The sequence below is a fragment of the Mixophyes fleayi genome, chromosome 9, assembly GCF_038048845.1.
Source record: "Mixophyes fleayi isolate aMixFle1 chromosome 9, aMixFle1.hap1, whole genome shotgun sequence".
NCBI classification, from domain to species: domain Eukaryota; kingdom Metazoa; phylum Chordata; class Amphibia; order Anura; family Limnodynastidae; genus Mixophyes; species Mixophyes fleayi.
Genome location: NC_134410.1, coordinates 126,655,294 through 126,677,330, shown reverse-complemented (window position 1 = coordinate 126,677,330; position 22,037 = coordinate 126,655,294). Strand labels below are relative to the sequence as shown.

General features: G+C 42.2%; 3 protein-coding genes across 3 annotated transcripts; 2 read left to right on the top strand and 1 right to left on the bottom strand.

The window, feature by feature from the left end:
- The first annotated feature begins 404 nt into the window (after positions 1-404).
- On the top strand, positions 405-5,396 carry LOC142101728 (uncharacterized). Its single transcript, XM_075186120.1, has 6 exons — positions 405-721; positions 1,374-1,581; positions 2,705-2,888; positions 3,539-3,639; positions 3,842-4,060; positions 5,145-5,396. The coding sequence occupies exons 1-6, from the start codon at positions 509-511 to the stop codon at positions 5,393-5,395; spliced, it is 1,176 nt and encodes a 391-aa protein (XP_075042221.1). The 5' UTR covers positions 405-508; the 3' UTR covers position 5,396.
- Positions 5,397-5,619: 223 nt separating this feature from the next.
- On the top strand, positions 5,620-9,032 carry LOC142101905 (leucine-rich repeat-containing protein 73-like). Its single transcript, XM_075186336.1, has 4 exons — positions 5,620-5,701; positions 7,322-7,485; positions 7,730-7,953; positions 8,476-9,032. Exons 1-4 carry the CDS (start codon positions 5,620-5,622, stop codon positions 9,014-9,016), a joined length of 1,011 nt encoding a protein of 336 aa, XP_075042437.1. The 3' UTR covers positions 9,017-9,032.
- Positions 9,033-11,004: 1,972 nt separating this feature from the next.
- Positions 11,005-20,704, bottom strand: PSMD5 (proteasome 26S subunit, non-ATPase 5). Its single transcript, XM_075185662.1, has 10 exons — positions 20,315-20,704; positions 19,123-19,267; positions 18,191-18,304; positions 16,765-16,893; positions 16,155-16,264; positions 14,688-14,830; positions 13,835-14,026; positions 12,851-12,960; positions 12,041-12,181; positions 11,005-11,458 (listed from the first exon to the last, which is right to left on the bottom strand). Exons 1-10 carry the CDS (start codon positions 20,485-20,487, stop codon positions 11,201-11,203), a joined length of 1,515 nt encoding a protein of 504 aa, XP_075041763.1. The 5' UTR covers positions 20,488-20,704; the 3' UTR covers positions 11,005-11,200.
- Between the last annotated feature and the right edge of the window lie 1,333 nt (positions 20,705-22,037).

The window sequence follows — 22,037 nt, the reverse complement described above, 5'->3', positions numbered from 1 at the left end:
GGGGTCCAGAAGTAACATCAAACAGGCAGTTTATTCAGCATAAAGATCAAACTTTTTCGTAAGGGCTCAATGATCTTTTATCTATGTATCGCCACCTAGTGTTACAAACTGGTAATACACCACAGTAATAAATTACTTTCCTGTGCTATCTAAGCTTAAACCTGGATGGAGACTGAGCTCCTGTATGGAGTTTACAGCGCTGTATACAGAGTACAATCACTAATTATGACATTTAGTAAGTTACATGTTTATAACTTGAAAAGAAAAAGGAGTCCTGAGGGAATGTTTGATTAATATTGTATTATTCTTTGGAAAACTAAAAAAAATATATTATGTAGGTTTATTTGTGCCCTTTAAACTGATGCGCTGCGGAATTAGTGGCGCTATATAAATAGCTGCTGCTGCTGATGTATAGACTCAAACAAACAACACTGGACTTCCCCACACAAATAAACATTGTATTCATTGATGTCTATCTGAATTGCAGACTTACACGTGGCTGGATCACATGATCAGCAAAGATCCCGGGATCATGGGTCAATTACCGTGTCTTTATCTGAAATGTACATCCATGATCATGAACACAATGAACTTCAGCATCGACTACTCAGCGCCCTTCATCCCTAATTTACTAAAGAGTTCTGGCAACAATTCGGTAACGAAACGGACTTCGCAGCTAAATTCTCCATCACAGCAGAAATTCTCCAAGTCCGGATATCAGGTAAACTACAAACACTTAGGCTGGGAACACACTACAGAAAATATCTCCCAATGCAACATCTTTAACAATTTAACGACAAAAAAAAAAGTCCCGATCAGCAGCCGATCCCTGTGTACACACTGTACACGTTTTACAGGATTTACCGTCAGATCTGTGATCTTCATCTGTCATAACCATCGGCTGAAAAGATCCTGACTCTGCACACTCCATAGAGATCTATGTACACTGCCGGTCCTGAGTGCGTACACACTGCAGGAATGGAACAACATCGTTCCATCGTTGAACGAGATTTTAAGTCCGGTTTAAAGATCAAATGAAACGATACGATGAGCTTTGGAGTGACAATTGTTCATCGTTGCAGTGTACACACTAATGCGATATTGGGCCGAACGGTTGTTTATCGTCTGATTGGCCCGACAATCGTCTAAAAACCCTGTAGTGTGTACCCAGCCTTACACTTACGTTCTCTCTTTAAATTCAAGAAAAATATGTTAAAAAGGGTTTAAAGTGAATCAGTTAGCCTGGGGCATCTACTCTGCTGTACATATGCTTCAGAATTGCCTATTTTTTAATAAGTATATTACTATTATTATTATTATAATTTATTATTACTATTGTGAATAAATTGTGATGTGCATGTTGTCTCCATCAGGTTTCACAGACCGATTATGACTCAAATAACAAAATAATCCCTCAAGCATTAAACAAACCAACAAATGTGAGAATGAGTCTGCAATACCTGGGAACAGGGATCTCGGTGACGAACGAGGTGATAAAGCCAAAGGACGAGCTGAGCATGTTCCAGCAGGTCTGCGGTGGAGAGAGCATCTGCGTGTTTAAGGGTTATGTCAGCCCAGGAGGTCAGTCCTCGTTAGAGCCTATACTAATCTGACACATAGGCCTGCAATACCAAGCTCCATAAAACTCAGCTTAATGACCAATACAGTAGCCCTGTTACTGTACATTAATACCTCATCTTTTATTCCAGAAATGGTTTTGCTTTCAAAGCTATAAAGAATGGATTTAATTAGAATCAACCTTCTAATTATATTTCTATACATCCCCATTTCTCTGCAATAATACATCGGTCTCGGAATCCCACCATCTGCTGGGATACAAATAATAAGAATACTTGTTTATTTATATAGCGCCAATCATATTATGCAGCGCTGTACAGAGAATATTTGTCATTTACATCAGTCCTCGGAGCTTACAATCTAAATCCCTGACACACACACTTAAGGGTCCATTTTTTGGAAGAAGCCAAGTAAACTGCTAGTGTGTTTTTGGGCTCTGGGAGGCAAAACGGAGCACCCAGAGGAAAACCACGCAAACACGGAGTGCATATACAAACGTCACACAGATAGGGCCCAGGTTGGAATCAAACTCATGACCCCAGGGCTGCGAGGCAGCAATGCTAACCATTGTGCCACCATGCTCTAGCTACCTGAAGCCAGCTGTCATTTCTAGGTCTGTATCAGATCAGATCTCTCTTACAGCCCTTGGAGTTGATTATTATCCTGGCATCTCCAGAGGGAGGGGACAGACAGAGCAGGTATTCCAGTAGTGTGAAGATAGATGGCTCTTATCACTGTAGCTAAAAGCTGTAATAACAGACTTATAAAAGCTCAGTAATGTTTTAAGAGCCTTTCCATGAGCAATTTGACAGGTTAGAACGTTTCACATTAAATTCTCTACAGCTGGATTTCAGCAGCGTTTTGCTGTGCTAGGAGGAAACGCTGCATGCAGCGTTCATGGACAGTAGATAGAGATTCTATAGAAGTAACTGACAAATGATTAGCTGCTTCTAGAACACAACTGCGCAGCCAGCTATAGGCAGCTGATTATAAACATCTATTTCCTGTGAAGATTTGTATGTGACTGCTGTATTATACCCAGGGGTGTCCAGCATTCTAACACGAAATAACTTTATCATACACTATGTGACCGTGTATAACGATGCATTTGTCTCCTATATCTAAGACACGTTCCAGATAATCTCCAGGCGTCACTATGGATATCCATTCAGCGCCAGCATCTACATCAATGGACTCATAGCGGCTCGGATCAGCTGGTGCTGCGAGTACCGTAACCATGTGGGATTTCAGCAGGGGAGACGAGGGTGTTTCCGAATTACCCAGCTGAGCGGAGGGAAGCCTTGTAACAGGTATGTCTCCGCGGCAATAACGCACTACAATAATAAAGGGGCAGGGAAGGGCAATTGCTGGATGCTGACCCAGGTTGGTGGCAAGGCTGCCCCAATCAGTGGATGTTGCCTAGTTTGTACAGCTCTGCGCATCGATGGAAATACGCTATTTTTCCATGCTCTATTTTTGGAGCAATTTATTCTCATTTTGCCAACAACTCTGCATCAGTCATCATCATCAGTTATTTATATAGCGCCACTAATTCCGCAGCGCTGTACAGAGAACTCATTCACATCAGTCCCTGCCCCATTGGAGCTTACAGTCTAAATTCCGAGAGAGAGAGAGACACTAGGGTCAATTTTTATAGCAGCCAATTAACCTACCAGTATGTTTTTGGAGTGTGGGAGGAAACCGGAGCACCCGAAAGAAACCCACGCAAACACAGGGAGAACATACAAACTCCACACAGATAAGGCCATGGTCGGGAATCAAACTCATGACCCCAGTGCTGTGAGTCAGGAGTGCTAACCACTAGGCCACTGCAGTGAATTCAATGCCCCTCACCGCTGGCAGATAACACAATCATCTGCATCTCCAACAAGAACAGTGTAGATAGCAGCATCCACACCCCGGTGTACACGAGGAGTTACCGGATCTCTGTATCTTCCAGGTGTGCGGAGTTTAACAGTCAAAAGAAATATCAGATAAAACCGGGAGGAGAATGTTCAGTGGCTCGGACTTGTGAGAGGTCTGTCACCAGCCAAGAGAAGGGTATGTATTCACTTACAACTTTGGCGAGACATAAGATACTTGGAGCTACTTACGGCCCTCAATAGAGTTACTTCTCCTCTGGGTACTTATCTGGGGTGAATTCCCCCGTGGGCTCTTTCTGGTGAATATTATGGAAAAGCAGCAGCAAATTTAAGCCAATTTTGATGTCTGATCTTGGTGATGTTTCTTCACTGAAATGTAGAGAAGACGATGGGCACAATGGAGTTAATGACATGGAGCACACAAAGTCTCTACACCGCTCCGTCCAACAAACAGCCCGCCACCCCAGAGGTCCACGAGCCCCCTGCCAGGAGGCGGAGGAGGGTGAAGAAAAAGACAACCCCAAAGGAAGAGTCGGACTCCGAGCAAGAGAATAAACTGTATAACAAATATCAGAGACCCAGGAAACCCCACCTTAGAGGTAAGATTGTCCACAATCCTGTCGTGTCTTCTCCACTTCAATACAATACTCAGAAAACTGAAATGTGTTCCTATGATGTTGATTGTAGTCTACTTGCAGAGCACAGTATTCAGTAGAGGTGCCATTAACTATCTCTATCTCTTACAGAAAATTCCTTTGTCTCCTCCCAGAGATCTACCGTTAGTCTAATTGAGTTGTGATAGTCCTCTAATAATACATTTGCAGCTTTGGGGCGTGATCAGATGGCAAGGAATGTGTGTGACATAATTGGTCATGTCCTGAAAGGACCAATAATATGACAGAGAGGTGGCAGGCACCACCCACTGAGATCCTCATAGGCGGGAGGTTTTAAGATCACAGGTGAAAACTTGGCCAGATTTATATCATAGTAATACTAAACAATATACAATTAACTCCCACATCTGAGGCCCTAAGCACCAAAGCTGTAATAAACAGTGAGATTAGGGAATTATGATCTGATGGTCAGATGTCCTTTTTTTTTTTTTGCAAGTGAGGAAGGTGTTAAAGTAATAATTTAATTTCTTCAGCAAAAGAAACTTTAAGAATAAAATTATATCATTGTTTATTTACAAAAGAAAAGCTTGCGCTGTGACAATATCACTCTCATTTTCAGTCTCTGAAAACTCTCCCACACCAGACAATTACTTTTAATACCAGCAAAAGTAGGTTGTACTACAATTTACAAATGTCATATTACAATTGGCTGAGAAGGTGTATAGGCGTATCTTGATCCTTATGGCTTCCCTGGATGCAATGGAGACTGGAGAAATTCATGCAACTCTTTGTTCATCAACTCTGATTAGAAACATCTGTTCTTTGAATTAACTCGTTCATTCCTGTTCATATCCCTCTCATCAGCTCACACACAAGGATCCATGTGACATAATAATACCACATCAAATATTAATAATATACTAAAATAAGATAAAACAATGTAAATATTTTCATATTAATAAATTGTCTTCATCCAAAATAAAATATCTTTGACAGTGGGTTGCAATAATATTGGTCAGAACTATAATAAAAACAATCACTATCACTCTTAATTTTATAACCATCCCAGATTCTCGAAAATGCGGCAATGTTTCTTCACTCGGGCAGCATAAGGACAAGGAAGCGGAGCACTCTGGGAAAAGTGCAGTGAATGATGGAAACGCAGAATTAGCAGCGACTCAGAGACCTGGTGAAACCAGAGGTTACAGTGAAGGTCAGGAAGATCAATACTCAACGCCTTCAGGAACAGCGAGTTCAGCGCAGAAACACTGCACGGATAGCGTCAGACTTCATGCAGAGCAACATGACGGCAGTGAGTAAAGACACCATATGGTGCAGTTACTTTCTATACAGACCCAATAATATATATATATATATATATATATATATATATACTGTATATGTAAATAATAATATTATATACTGAAATTACTGGAATTATATGTTGTGCTGTAAGTTCTGTGACATTCTTATGTACTAATACAGTAACTCACCTTCAATATTCACTGTTATTTTCAGCCCAATCAATTCACCGGAAATTAGCGATGGCGCTGGGAGAAGGGAGCAGGCGCTCAGACGTGGAACTGAGTGATTCCAGCGACAGCAGTGGAACCCACGCCTCCACAGGTATGTCACAGAGCAGCGTGTTCTGAGCACACTTACAAACAGAACTTATTTCTGGGTTCCATTGATTGGGAGTCACGGTATGGGCCTCTCTGCAGGAATCTCACACAACGTGGAGGTGTCCAGATGGGATAACACAGCCACCAGTTGCCTTACACCAGTGTAACGTAACATGACATGAAGACTATTGAGCGGTATAGTAAATTAAAATAGTTGTAAAAGCCGTATCCATATACAGACGTAGGTTAAGTAGGAGCAGTCTCCAAAACGATGGCGGCCGTGTCAGACACAGACTGGGGGTCTGATTCTTTACAGAGCATAAGTGGCGATACATTGCGTACAATTACTCTGCACACACCCTCTGAGCATACGTTACAGAACACAGCAGCTTCCAATTCATCTTCAAGCACAAAGGACACTTACGATAGCCTACAAATTTAGAGGCGGAACGGGGAGGGAAATGGGTGTATGCACGCAGCAGCGTCCGATTCAAGCTTTGGGCGTCTCTAAGGTACGTGATTTTCTGTCCTATCACCTGCACCAGCTACAGGTCAGGTGTAAGTGCTGATTACTAGTGATGACGGCTGTGTACCAGCTACAGGTCAGGTGTAAGTGCTGATTACTAGTGATGACGGCTGTGTACCAGCTACAGGTCAGGTGTAAGTGCTGATTACTAGTGATGACGGCTGTGTATGCAGCTATAACATGTGTTTGTAATCAGGAGCAACTGTAAAAATGCATTTTATGAACAGTAGACATTAATAACATCCAGATAAATGTATGTTATGGGGGGGAAAAAAACTTTTTTTTATTATTTTTTAATGGTTTGATATTAATGACTATATTATTAACAGGTGACAGTAATTGATTTTTTTTTCTCTTCTGTGCGTTCTTTCGTGGCTAAAACTTAAACAATGTAAAAATGATACACCAAATTGGGCAGGAACCTAAATCCTAACAACCAGTGTAAAAGTCAAATTTTGAAGATCCTCAGAGTGAGACGGGATATTTGGAGGGAAGGGCACTTGGTTAGAGGGGTCTCTACTTGGCTTTTAAGGTTTCACTGATTTTCATCCTCCATTATGTATTGGACGTATCCTGCAGTGTATTGTCTGTTGGAGCAGAGCGGATCTAGACCCCTGTTCGTCACCAAACATATCTTCAGTTCCGCTCCTTGTTGAGTACAGACGTGCGTATACCCGACGTACTTGCGTTTTTCAAAAAAACGCGTGTTACATTCGTTTTGCATTTGTTAATGAATCAGGCCCTGGGTATTGAAATGACCAGTGATTGTCCACCAGCTTGTTTTATACACTATAAAATACACCCAATATATGGGGCAAATTTATCAGTGGATTCCCAATCAAAAAGATAAATCTGATATTTTATTGCAACCTTATCTCAGTGGCAATGTTATGTCCGCAGGTAACCCTTTCATGTATAGGGGGAAAAGAGTTTTATTGCAGGCAGTGGTCGCAGTGGATATTTAGAAGTGTCGGTATGGAAAATGTAATGGGAATGTGATACAATGAAAGAAGTAGGAAAGGTGGCAGTCTGTGTATTTGCCATAAAATGATCTTGAAATATCCCATTTAACCAAAGTATTTTTTTTTTCTCATGCAGCAAATCATAGGGCCGCTGCATTCTCCAACGATGTCAGATCACTACCGGTGCCTGAGCAGCAGGTGGCAGCAGAGAGGCAGATACAGGATGGGGAGGAGATAGCGGATGCCTGCAGTCATATATCAGGAGCGGAGGTGGCGGGTGAAGATGATCTTGTGTGCCAGGTGAGATAATAAGATTCCTAAATCATCTCATGCTAACGCAGACTCTGCCGTTTACTTTCAACACAAGGACACAATCAATATAATAATGTAATGCTTAGAGAACTATAGTAAATTATTAAACATATCCTTGCACCAATTCTTGGGTCCATTTTGAGTTTTAACCACAATAGCAGGTCCTGTGATAAAGGCCAGGACCTGCGGGAGTCTTGTCTCCTCCTCTCTGATCACCGTTTCCTTTAAACAGATCTCAGACCTGACGACTGTCCTCCGAGAGTGTGATGAAGTGGACCAGCTGGTCCTTAGGAATACCGGCATGACGGACTCGCTGCTTCGACGCCTGGCTCCAGCAATCGCGGGCAGCAAGTCGGAGGTGGAGAGTATCAACCTAAACCTCAATGATATCAGCCCTGATGGAGCAGAGACCATCATCCACCTGCTGCGGAAGAAACCTTCTATCAAGAGTGTCCTGTGAGTAGAGATTGACGTGTCCTATCTCATCGCTTTCCAGGGCCAAATGTATTACTCAGTATATCCTGCTGCAAACGGCTACAACCCCCTTACGGCTCCCAGGGGCTAACCAACTGGTACAGAACCACCATCAAAAAGCTTATTTGAGCAAATGATGCACATTTTTAATGTAATGTACAGTATCATCCCTTCCCTACATGTTTCTGTTAGTACATTATATGCTATAAGTGACAACGCAGTGAGAATGTATCATGGTCACACTCACTGTCTTAACGCAGCCGTCTTATTGCCTCACCTTAAACAACTTTGATGCCAGATAATAATCCGATGGGAATTGATTAGATAATTATTGGGCATGTCGGAAGTTGGAACTGATCTTGGCCTAAGCACTGTCCAATTGGATCCTATAACGTGAGGCTGGGGCTGATGTTACAGTAACAAATAAAATGTATATCTTGACATTGTTTCTAATTCTTTCCTGACATACATATAACATACAGTTTGTCTGTTTCTTATCTGCAGGTTATATGGGAACCAGTTAGGCGATGAAGGCATAACAACCCTTACGAGAGGTCTATCAGAGCTATGGAGAATAGACAGTATCTCTCGCTTTCAGCTATCAGAACTGGACATTGGGGGTAATCAGCTGGGCAGAGAAGGTCTCAGAAGTGTAGCCTCCTTCCTTCAGCTCAATCCACCTCTCCGACACCTGGGCCTGGCCCACAGCGCCGTCCTGACCTGGGACTCCTGGCAGGAACTGTTTGATGCCATAAAAACGAACACAAACCTCACCCACCTACTGCTGGATGAGAACAGCCTCGGTGACGCGGGGGCCAGGCTGGTGGCAGAGGTCATACAGGTGAACCGACGGCTGCTCGCCATCGACTTGGACAGCAATGAGATTGGGGAGGAAGGAGGCCGTGCCATCATGGAAACCTTGGCGTCCAATACTGGCAGTGCGCTTACAAACATAAGCTTAGATAACAACTCAATCAGTACGGGAACCAGGGAGATCATAGCGAAATTGCTGTCACTAAACACAAATAATGGTGACTTATTGTGACCAGCTATCTGTAGATAATTAACTATCAGAATAATTATAGCATATTGCTAGGTACTGTCTTCAACATAGTACAGTTACTAAAGTGTTGTCCACTATGGTTACATTTACTATACCTATACTCTATATTTACTGCACACTGCTAGGCACACAGACTTCTGCTCATGAGCAGTGTTTACAAGCCCTGATTCTGCAGTTATTTGAGCTGCTGTGACATCACTTGTGTAGGAATCTACCAGTCCAAACAGTACTTTACTGCTCTGCTAGATAAGCACCTCCCTTCCATCATGGGAACCTGCTGTAGAGAGTGACGAGCATGATGAACAGATTTAGTCTGGTATAAATCCTCCCATTTATGTATAATATTTGCAGACCCGCCTTTTAGGAGGCAAATTTCTTACGAGGTCTGGTGCAATTATACACAATGATGACTATTGGCAACACTAGCTAGCTGCTTCTGATTGGCCGATTGCATATTGACCTCTCCAGCTAACAGAACTCGGTATGGGGGCTATAATACATGAAATAAATTGTGACTTTCTATTCCCATTACTTGATGTTTCCATTCGGACTACTGCTGGGAAGACGATTCCCATTTGATTTTTTAAAAAGGGAACAACAACGGATGTTGGTGTATTTGATTTAATGTATATTTGATTACATTTTATATTGAAAATGCAACTATGTATTATTAACTGTCCAAACAATATTCTCTTATGTGTATATGAAACTTCATTACATTATTATATTGTGTACAATTAGGGTACTGGGACTTTAGCATTTACAGCTAACATTATATGCAGTCTGTTCTCATGCAGAATTTTTTCAAATCAGCTGTGTTTTATATTAAACACAGGGGACTAGCAGTGGGAAATATGAGCCAACATAGATCTATGCCAACAATCCACTTAGCAGACATACTGGCTGTTAGCAGATACACAGATCATAGTTGGTTTATATGGAAAGTAATGTTACATTGGATGCATATTATTCAATGATTTTAACCTCAAATGTAGCTACGCATTTTACTGCAAATAATATTTCTTTCCCCAATTTAATATTTTCGTTGATAAAAATTACTAACACCAACGTGCTAATTGCATAAATCAGCTTGGGATAGAGGTATGACTGACAGCCTGCTGATTAGGGACCTAGTGATTAGGAGAATCAGGCATCTAATTTTAAACACACTTTAGCCCAAATCGATAGGCACAAAACTGGGGTGGATGTTGCAGGTATGGGTGGTGGCAAACTCAATAAAGCTGAATGGCAAATTGAGATTAATAGAGACAGAATGGATTTAGATTATAAATTGAGATTGAATTTTTGACTCACAATATCTTGGAGAACAAACAAACGAGTAACAAAGAACTGGGACATCTGATGTATGGACCCAGCATTAGGGCATAAAACCTCTTCATATCGCAAGTGGATAAAGGTATCAATGGTCAGTTGTGGACAATGTTCAATGTGTAATTATAGCTTCTAACATAGAAAGGAAATTCTTTCAGAGTTCAATGATAATTTTAATTTAGCAGCTTTACTGATAAATGACTTTTATGCATCATCTTGATGTCATTATTATTATTCTTTAAAATAATTGTTGTAATAAAATACATCTAGAACTATTGGACACAATCTTTATCCAGTGCTCTCCTATTTCTTGACTACCACTGAGCCTGGGCAGGCTGCAGCCTATCCCTGCCCTAGAAATCAGTGACATCACTGAGCATTCAGCAGCCTATCCCTGCCCTAGGAATCAGTGACATCACTGACCAATCAGCAGCCTATCCCTGCCTGAGGAACGAGTGACATCACTGAGAATGCAGCCTTTCCCTGCCTGAGGAACCAATGACATCACTAAGAATGCAGCCTATCACACTGCTCCTCCAGCTCATGGTAAGTAAATCACTGTGGCAGTTATACAGTACTTACCATTACCAGGGATGGTTGTAACTGAAGCAGCAATAAACACAATACAGCACCCAGAGTATTAGAAAGCTGTATATTTCCTACAGAAAGTAAACATGAACTATGCAGAGGAGAGAAGTAATGTATATAAAACAACATGGATTCTCTATAAATCTATAACTAACGCTTTATTGGTCGTCACATTCTTGGTTCTGTTTTTGCCGAGCCAGAGGTTGGTTATAATACAGTCCAGGAAAGTTCTGTGCCAGCTGTCCCCTATTCCGACCCTTCTACGGCCACGGTAGAAACGGCTTTTACATAATAGGGTCCCTCCCGGAGATAGGCGCGCAGTCTCAGGTAATGCTGATTGCCAAGCACTTCCATTGAGGTTTTAGAGTTCACCAGAGCTTTTACCAACTCAAATTTGGCATCCTTTGAATCTTTGTCCGGGTCGACGCTTCGGTCTATGACATATTCTATGAACCCTGGACTGTCAATCATCATCTTCTGTGCCCAGGGCTGGTTGGCGACAGCCTATTGGGAAGGAGAGAGACCAGAACCGATAGACGGGTTACAGAGGATGGCAGAGTTTAAGATGAGCAATAAAAGCAGAGACACATTTGCTGTAAATCTCAGGGGAAATAGCATCAGGACAAACCACTGGCAGCTAATGGTAGATTGTAAGCTCAAATGAACAAGAAGACGGAGTGTGAAAGTGTGTGTGTGCAGTGCTGTGGAAATCGGTGTTCTATAAAATCTACCACCTCTGGCAATCTGGGACTACTGTAGGTCTTTCCAATCAAATTTTGCTATGGCACCAAGACTGCTTGCAGTAAGTAGTGCCCAGTAAATTCTTATTTTAGTTATACAAATCATTGTATGAACCATATTTAGGACTTGATCAGGTAATAGAAGATTGATTTTTATTTCGATGATTATTTTGGAGTCGGGACATTTAGAAACTTTTTTTTCTTTATATGTTCGCAGATTTTACACCAATTGTTTCGAATCTCTTTAGAAACATAAAACGGGGCTTTGACTGTACAATACACCAGAATATGAGGACATTTACACAAATGTGTTGGGAGATTATGGAGAATCTCTTTGTGAGCTTACCGTGAGGACTTTCAGAGCGCCGCAGTGCAGTTCGGGGAATGGCTGGGTGGCCATGCTTTGGAATAGTTCCATGGGATGGGGCGATAGGCATTTAAACCAGGATTCAGACATTGCTAGGAGATCATCAGTGTGCTCATCTAGCTGGTGAAGAAGGTTATTATAGGACATTATTCTGTAGACCATAATACAATACTTTCTACAAGCTATACATAATATTATGTTATTAATAATAATTAAATGGTAGCAGAATAACAAATTTAATATCCTTTATTTATATTGCGTCTACATATTCTACAGCACTGTTCAGATAATATGTAGTCAGTCATTCACATCAGTCCCTGCCCCACTGGAGCTTACAATCTTAAGTCACCACACACACAGTTTAATTTTCGCCAGAAGCCAATTACCCCAACCAGTATGTTATTGGACTATGGGAGAAAACCGAAGCTCCGGGAGGAAACCCACTCAAACACAGGGAGAACATACAAACTCCACCAACATAAGGCCCTGGTTGGAATCGAACCCATGGCTTCAGCAATGCACTGAGCATTTGTATGGTGTCTCGTATAGCTCATATATAGAAAGCAAGGTAAGAAATCTATTCTCTAGCAGACAACAACAGACCCAGTGTTGGCCAAGTCTACAAATGCTTGAAGCCTTCAAGCCAGTTCTAAACACAACTGAACAGACACCGGTCAACGAACCAACACACAAAACTTTAGAGTGTATTAACAGAAGTTTCGGGGGACTTTGACTTCTGTAAAACACAGCCGAGTGACCTCTCTTAAAACCAGTTTATGAGACACTTACTGGCAGGAACATGAGGGAGGAGATGGAATCTAAACATCGGACTCTCAGCTCTGTGGGGGCATTTTTTGCATGTTGTCCGATTCTCCGACAAACGTTATTAAATCTGATCCCTGCGGGAAAAGGAAACAATGTTACAGATTACAGAAACAATTCACAAAATGATCTAAACCCTGAAACAAATTTTGGGAAAAGAACTAAATGCCATGAGAGAGCTCACAATCCAGTGGGAAAGAGGCAACACTAAGACAAGAGGAGCGAGTGGGGATCAGAATGAAGATTGGGGACAGTAACGAGGGTGTTCAACAGTGTGAGGTGGAAGTAGTTTAGGCTGTAGTAACGAGGTAGACTGGCAGAGTCTTGGCAGAAGTGAGAGGTGGCGAGGAGTAGGTCAGTGGCCAATCTCAGATGGTACGAGGGAGACAGAGAGATGGATTGAGATGTATGAAAAGGCAGGGTTGTTGAGGGCAAGTAATTTGGATTCTGAAGGAAATGGGAAGCTAGTGTAGGGATGAACAGTGGATGTGGAGCAGCAAGGGAGGAAGATCAACCATGTCAGGGCACTTAGGATAGGATGAAGGGGACAGATAGATAAAAGAAATGACAGATAAGAGAAGGTTGCAGAAGTTATGGCGAGAGGGGGTGAGAATGGATTAAGCGTTTTGGTTGCATATTGGACCAGAAAAGGCCAATAGTAATATTCTGATGGTGGAGGCAACAAGACCGTGAGAGACCAGATTTGAGCATTAAAGCAGAGTGAAGGGCGACACCAAGGCAGCGGTCTTGGGAGACGGAGGCAAGTGTGGTGTTGTCAATGGTTTATTATACAGTGATAGCGATGGAAATATTAGATATGAAAGAGCAAGCAAGCGAAATAGAGGGCGCAAGTGAAACAGAGAGAGCAACACTATCACAAATAAGCACATTCTTACTAATTGATCAATGGAATCATTTTTAGTAAGTGACTTTTCAGAAAGTAGAATGTACCCGTCTTCTGCAGAACTTGTTTTCCTTCTATGGTAGAGCCCAGAACTCCAAGTGTGTCCACGGCGACCCCTATCAGAGTGTTTTCGTGGCCCTCGACCATATCAAAGACCTTTGTGAGGAACGCGGGGTAGTGCTCACAGATTTGCTGGGGACTGTCCATAATAGCCAAGTTACCAAAGAATTTTACTAATCCTATTAAAAACACAATCACATAATTAGTATTTTGAGGACATCATCATCATCATTTATTTATATAGCGCCACTAATTCCGCAGCGCTGTACAGAGAACTCACTCACATCAGTCCCTGCCCCATTGGGGCTTACAGTCTAAATTCCCTAACACACACACACAGACAGAGACAGACAGACACACAGACTAGGGTCAATTTGTTAGTAGCCAATTAACCTCCCAGTATGTTTTTGGAGTGTGGGAGGAAACCGGAGCACCCGGAGGAAACCCACACAAACACGGGGAGAACATACAAACTCCTCACAGATAAGGCCATGGTCGGGAATTGAACTCATGACCCCAGTGCTGTAAGGCAGATGTGCTAACCACTACGCCACCGTGCTGAGGACAATGGCATATTGTGCTTCCTTTTAAGATTACTAAATTGCCAGCTGAATTCAGCCATTCCCTCATTTTCACAGATAAAGATAAATACAAGTTGCCATCATACTAATCATCTATGGCAGCAGATAAAAGTCTGTGCCCCCCTAACATTCAATACAGTGTCTTAAAATAAAAAAAAAACAATATATTTACAAATGACTAGAACAGTTTGTGTATTAGAAGTCTGGTAACTGTCGATAACAGACAATACACTTTAATTGTTAAAGTTGAGAGGGTCACCTGGCAAATATAAGCCCGAGAAGGGATCAGAGTCTGCCCCCAGGATCATATTGGATATTTTATCGAGGATTCCTTGCTGTGCCAGGTACTGGCGCCCGTGGAGTGAGCCAGCCAACATGGTGACCGTCTCTGTGCAGGTTACTCTACCAAAGAGACAGAAAATACCATTCATACTGTTGCATAAAATACCTACTTATCAATACAGGAAAATAATATGGAATGAGGCATTATTCTGTAGATACTGTATAAAAATGTAATGTGGTCTTTAAAAGTTACAGATGACAAACTCTGCTTAGTTTAATAATATGTTTTATAGAGATCTTATACGAAAGAGTACTAATGTCCAAAAGCAGCCTAAATTTGCTCCCATTGATATTGATTTATGACCACGGGGGGGCACTGTCCCACTACAATCGAAGTTTGATTTTATGTTAAATCAGACAAGCCGTATACCTGCTCCATACGTGTAGTTGTGTATCGGGTGTTGTCCTATAACCTGAATCTCTGTGTTTAGGGCATGGTCTCCTTACTGGCACAGCAGTCAGTCTCACCTGGAGACATCTCTTGATCTATTCACAGATACTCTGATATATAAACAACACTATCAGGTAATTGGTGAGAACACATCCACCTACTGTTTTACAACACAGCAGTTTCTATTTTTTTATTTTTTTTAATACTTCAGTCCCCTCCCGATTTCCCCCTAAATCTGTGTCTGTGCATTCCCAATCACCACTCATTCCTACTTGTGTTTTGTCTGTGGTCCAGCTCTCCTGTGTCTGGTTATTGCTGCCCCCACTCTCTCTCCCATTACTGCTCTATCCCCTATACCTGTGAGGACTTCTCCTCTACACAACACCGATTTGCTGGATGTTCTATTCAGTGACATACTTATCCATCAGGAAACAGATCTACAAGAAAATGGCTGCCACTCTAGCACACATTGCTACAGGTGCGCTACAAGAAAATGGCAGTTGTTCTACTACATTGTAGACAAATGAGAGAGCGTCGTCTTTTAGTCTTATTTTCAACATTCCCTGCAGGTAAAAGTATGTGACCCACTTCAAAGAAATGGGGACAAGAAGTGCTGCTATATCAAACGGGCACATACCACCCCACTTCCAGCCCCGCATCTATGGTAAAATTAAAGCAATATAGGTTACTTCATTGAGACATTCACTAGTAAGTTTAATTCAGGATTATGTCAGTACAGAAGATGATTCAGATAAAGTCATGGTGGGAGCATTTTTATGTTACACACTAGACTTTCCTGCTAATGTTCGAACAAACCGATGAATAATGCCTTTATGCTTGACCAAATTGTACTTTGTCTACATCATGAAGTCAGCAGATGCTTAAACTCAGTGAAAGAGCTCAGTCTTAATAGATATTAACAATATAGTGATATATAAGTGAATGTGTGGCAGTCAGGATATTATATACCATGTAGCAGATCTGTGACCTCACCTGAGCAGAACGTCGTCTCCCGTCAGTTCTTCCAGTAACTGAGGTAAGATCCCGCTCTTTACACAGAAGTCTAAAGACTCTGCAGACACAGACGAAATCTCAACCAATAACTAGAAGAAACATAAGTCAATCGTAGATATTAAACGTGGACCGGTCACCCACCATTGTGAGAACAGAATCAATGTTCATACCCATGCAGCCTATCTTACTAGGAGCCAGTGACATCGCTGAAACATGAGGCACAAATCACACCCTGGCTCACAGTAGGGATGTACGGCTTCTGATACAATGGGGAGTCATAGTAAGGTAAGGTATGAGACAGATCTAACCTGAAGGTCCATTCATCGTTCAAGAGAATCGGATGTGATACAGTCATTGAACGCTTGGGCCGAGCAGTTGGATCACTGACGGTGTGACTACGGGCTGTTAGATGGCCACACACGCTGATTTTAGTAATTATAACTTATATGATTGATTTACCCCTCTGCTATAATAAACCTCACGGCAGATAAATGGCAGAACCGCAGTAATTCAGTGAATAACCATCACAGCCAGCAATAATCAGTCACCACAATGGTTTGATAAATACGTAATCGTCCAGCAATCTTACCTCATACACTCTGTATCGTACAATATCACTGATCGTCATAACAGACTTTAAGTCCGTCAGCAAGTTGGTCCCAAACAGCACATCTAACCCACTCGTGGTATGAGCGATTTTCGAAAGAGATTTAATCGCCTAAAGACCAAATGAAAACATTGTTTTAAAATTGAAAATAAACAAATTATTTTTAATCTTTTATCTATGTATCAAAGAAGCCGTGTCCACCCTTTCCATGAAAGCAAACTCTAGTAAAGATGAATATGCTTTTAAAGAGAAGCCATCTGTAGATTTGCTGAAGAGATATTCAGTTATAGTGTGCTCTCATTTTTTTTTACAGACCTAAAAACTACTGTAGCCCAACTCAACAGGCCTTAAACCAATGCAGGAGAAGCAAATACCAAAGCAGAATAATAGTATGTCAAGAAATATTGTCAGAGTGGAAGGAAAATTCGATTGAACCACAAATCCTGGAAACTAAATGCCCAGAGCCAGCGAAGAAACCGAAGATGAGAAGAGGATGGATGTTTCAGCAAAACAAACCTCAAATTCAACCATGAAGTACGTACAGGAAAAAAAGATTACAGCTTTCGAATGTTTCTCAGTCCCCAGACTATTATTACAGATCTGTGAGGACTAGAAGAGTTCTAACAAGGGTACTAGCTAGGACCAAGAGATGTTTGGAAGATGTGATTTCAGCCAAAGGAGATGTCTTATGGGAAGATAAAATGTTTACCACGTACTGACCGACAGGTACCTAAATTTTGCACATGTCATCATCACCACCACCATTTATTTATATAGCGCCACTAATTCCGCAGCTCTGTACAGAGAATTCACTCACATCACCCCCTGCCCCATTGGAGCTTACAGTCTAAATTTCCTAACACACACACACAGACTAGGATCAATTTGATAGCAGCCAATTAACTTATTAGTATGTTTTTGGTGTGTGGGAGGAAACCCAAGCAAACACAGGGAGAATATACAAACTCCATACAGATAAAGCCATGGTCGGGAATTGAACTCATGACCCCAATGCTGTGAGGCAGAAGTGCTAACCACTGAGCTGCCCACTGTTGTCTTTTCCAATCTGGTAAATTCTGCAAACAAATAATGTCTGTGCAATAAGATGTGCAGGAACGGGTCCCAATTAGATTTTACCCCACAGTGGTTACGTTACTTTCTTTTCACCTACAAGGTGTATGACCCACCGTATATTCTTTCTACTGTTTTGCGGCAGATTGTTGACACCAAACGTCTGCATTCTCCAATATATTTCCATCTCCCGCTATCTGCGTCACTGGTGTATAAGCCATAACCCAATAATTCATTATCTGAGCAACCCAACAGGTACGGCGATACCTCTGACAAATCTCCAGAGCTGCAATATCACATGATGTTGATACAGCGAAGCTGTGTATAGAAAACGCACCTCCTTAGCTACAGAAATCTTGTCCCCTCCAATACACAGGATGATCTGTTTCAGCAGGTCCAAGCTGTTCAGTATCGCTGTTATAGCCTCTGGACACTCCACAATTCTCCCAACCTACAGGACAGGAGGTCAGGATTAGTTATCTTAGAGATGAGCCATGCAACGAGACAATAACTGCATGAGCCCTGATTTGTTCATATAGGATAAAAAGATCATGTACAAAGAAATGATAAATTATTAGCATTTTTAGTTTTCAAGGTTTATTTGGTTGTTGCTTAATTGAATACAAATAAATTAAAAACTCTATATAACTTGGGGTCAGTTCTGTTTTTATTTTAAACAAGTTGCTACAATCAAGTAAGAGACCAACATTATTTCTCATCACTTTAGGAGGGAAGAGGGTGTCAAGGGATAAGGCACTTGTAGAGGGGACAGTGTGGCGTGTGTAAGGGAGCCAGGTGGCCCACTTAGAGATGCTGAAGGCTAGTAGAAGGTATGGCCTATCTCTTTGAGGCCGGAAGGAACTTAAGTGAGCGACAGAACACGCCAACACAGATATATGTAGGATCCGACGCTCACTCACTTTCTATTTCTAGCAGAAAGTGCCAGGTAAGCCATTAATGGGGTGTTTTTGTCTCTTCATACTCCGTTTTGTTACATTCTCTGCAGCTTTCAGAAGGATTTCAACTTTAGCAGATGCACAGGCAACCACAAGATGACGTCACAGAGGAGAGACAAATACTTCTTTACGCTTGTAATGCATTATGGAATATGTAGATTTCTGCCATAGTCCCAGCACACAGAGCTGCCCTGTCCTACACCAGAGCTGGATTTTGGAAAGATACAAAGCCAGAAAACTGCTACTGGGATTCCCAGATATTCCAAAGAAATGTATTTATGTGGTCACAATTTAATGACCTCCCAGCACATACCTGTGATATGGCTAGGAGCTTCACAGAATCGTCAGTATGATACAATCCCCTCCGAAGTTCCTCATTATAAGTTCTGGCGATGTGAATTGGTTCCAGAGCCTGGAAGAATCTCTCCAATATGGCCACACACAGAGCAGTCTGTTCTCTGTAAACACATGGGGCAGCTACATGAGATATAGAGGTACACATAGAGGTCACGTGAGCGCATTACATACACTACACACAGACATGTCACGTATCAGATCCCTACACATACACACAGACGTGACACATTTCTGGTCCCTACGCGCAGACGTGTCACATTTCTGGTCCCCACACACACGTGTCACGTATCTGGTCCCCACACACAGACGTGTCACGTATCAGGTCCCTACACACAGACGTGTCACGTATCAGGTCCCTACACACAGACGTGTCACGTATCAGGTCCCTACACATACACACAGACATGTCACATATCAGGTCCCTACGCGCAGACGTGTCACATTACTGGTCCCTACGCGCAGACGTGTCACATTACTGGTCCCTACGGGCAGACGTGTCACATATCAGGTCCCTACACGCAGGCGTGTCACATATCAGGTCCCTACACGCAGACATGTCACATATCAAGTCCCTACACGCAGACCTGTCACATATCAAGTCCCTACACGCAGACCTGTCACATATCAGGTCCCTACGCGCAGACGTGTCACATTACTGGTCCCTACGCGCAGACGTGTCACATATCAGGTCCCTACACGCAGGCGTGTCACATATCAGGTCCCTACATGCAGGCGTGTCACATATCAGGTCCAGACACGCAGACGTGTCACATATCAGGTCCCTACACGCAGACATGTCACATATCAGGTCCCTACACGCAGACATGTCACATATCAGGTCCCTACACGCAGACATGTCACATATCAGGTCCCTGCACGCAGACATGTCACATATCAGGTCCCTACACGCAGACGTGTCACATATCAGGTCCCCACACAGACGTGTCACATATCAGGTCCCCACACAGACGTGTCACATATCAGGTCCCCACACAGACGTGTCACGTATCTGGTCCCTACACACAGACATGACATCTATATGGTCACTACACACACATGTCACGTGTCAGATCACTATACACAGACATGTCATGTATCAGATCACTGCACAGAGCTGTCATGTCTCTGGTACATGGGGAATCTCCCACCTGTCAGCCACGTCCATCAGGGAGAAGATGCCGCCCAGGCGGAGCTGGGGGCCCCTCTCTCTCAGGGCGCTCAGGGGCAGAGCCAGGGCCGCTGTTTTCAGCGTCCTCAGCTCCTCTATGGGATCTCCAGAGCCAGACAGGGCAGCCAGCAGCTCCTCTATGGCCGCCGCCATGATGGGAAGACAGGCTGCTCTCGCGAGACGTCCCTAACCCCGCGTGACGTCACAGGCGGCACCACGGGCTTCTGGGAGTTGTAGTTTCTTGCCATCCGCCGAGAGGGCGGGAAAGACCACCACTCCCACAATGCCTTGCGGTCTGTTCTGCGTTCACAGTCTGTCAGTGGTAGCCCTAGGCATGCTGGGACTTGTAGTTCCGCCCTCCACAGCTGGATGCCCCTGTGGAATACATCAGCTCACACTGTGATTTATATGTGAAGCCATAGAAAACCATTGGATATTTCTGTCACTGTTTAATGAAATAATAATAATACAATGGGATCCAGTGTCCACCGATATCAGGGTGTAAATCTATGTGACAACCACAGGTCTGTGTGACATAATATATGTACATTTTAGTATAGTTTACAAATTGACATTACATCCGCTGTGCGTATTGTACAATAACTATTTTATATCATGTGTACTTATATTTTTAAAAATTATATTTTCAAGCACAATAAATCATTGGACTATATATATGCAAATTATGAACCGTATGGAACTAGATACACACATTACAGTTAGACAACATCCAGCAACACCGTCTATTGACTATTATGTATGAGATGCCTTAAGAAAATAAAATAAATGATCAATTTGTTGCATAAATAGATCCCATTCTTATCCCATGTTGTATATATATAATATTTTTGAATCTAAAATAATTGATTGTAAGTGTTTTTATCAATAATTCATCAATACATTCTCATAAAGCGCCTCCTACATTGGGCACTGTCAGAGATGACCTAAATGGGTCCTTTCTCCTGAACTCCGGCTGCTATGTCTTGTGGGTATCGATCGATAGAGAGACAGACAAGTTCAGATATCAGGCTGAAGCTCAATCTGGTTCTGACCAGCCCTTAGTCAGAGTAACTTTATTTATACATAGTAAAACAGGAAAAAAGATAAGAGTACAAGGTTTGTGAAAGCAGCTTGTACATGTCAGCAGTTTGTGGTCATTCCAAAAAGCAGATGTCCTTATCTCAGTCACGTAGGCCTCAGGTGGGGGTTTGTGGGGTGTGGGTTCCTGGAACAGAAGTTGCTTGATGTGCACATTTTCTTGAGAAGAAACATGTTGAAAGAAGCAGAAGATAAGATAGCATAAGTCATATTATGTCTGAAATAGCCTGCAGCTCTGCAGACTATTTTACACACATACAGCATTTAAATTATACAAAATGCATTATTCAAAAGCTCATAACATTGATGTCTCTCACAGCACCCTGTGATCATTTCATCATTTGTAGATTAGGACCCTGGACATACATTATACTAGACCTTAGAAATCATCCATTCAACATGAATAATATCGCCCACCGCTTTATAGAAGTGAGGGGGGGACAGAAGGCCACTATTTAATTATCATTAGCTGCTTTTAACTAAAATTTAGGACATGGATGTGACAAATATTTTTAGTTCTGTCAACAATTTTAAATCCGAATAAATATAATGATCCTAGGCTGGCTGACTATATACTTCCGGATTACATAGCGGATTGTTGTAGT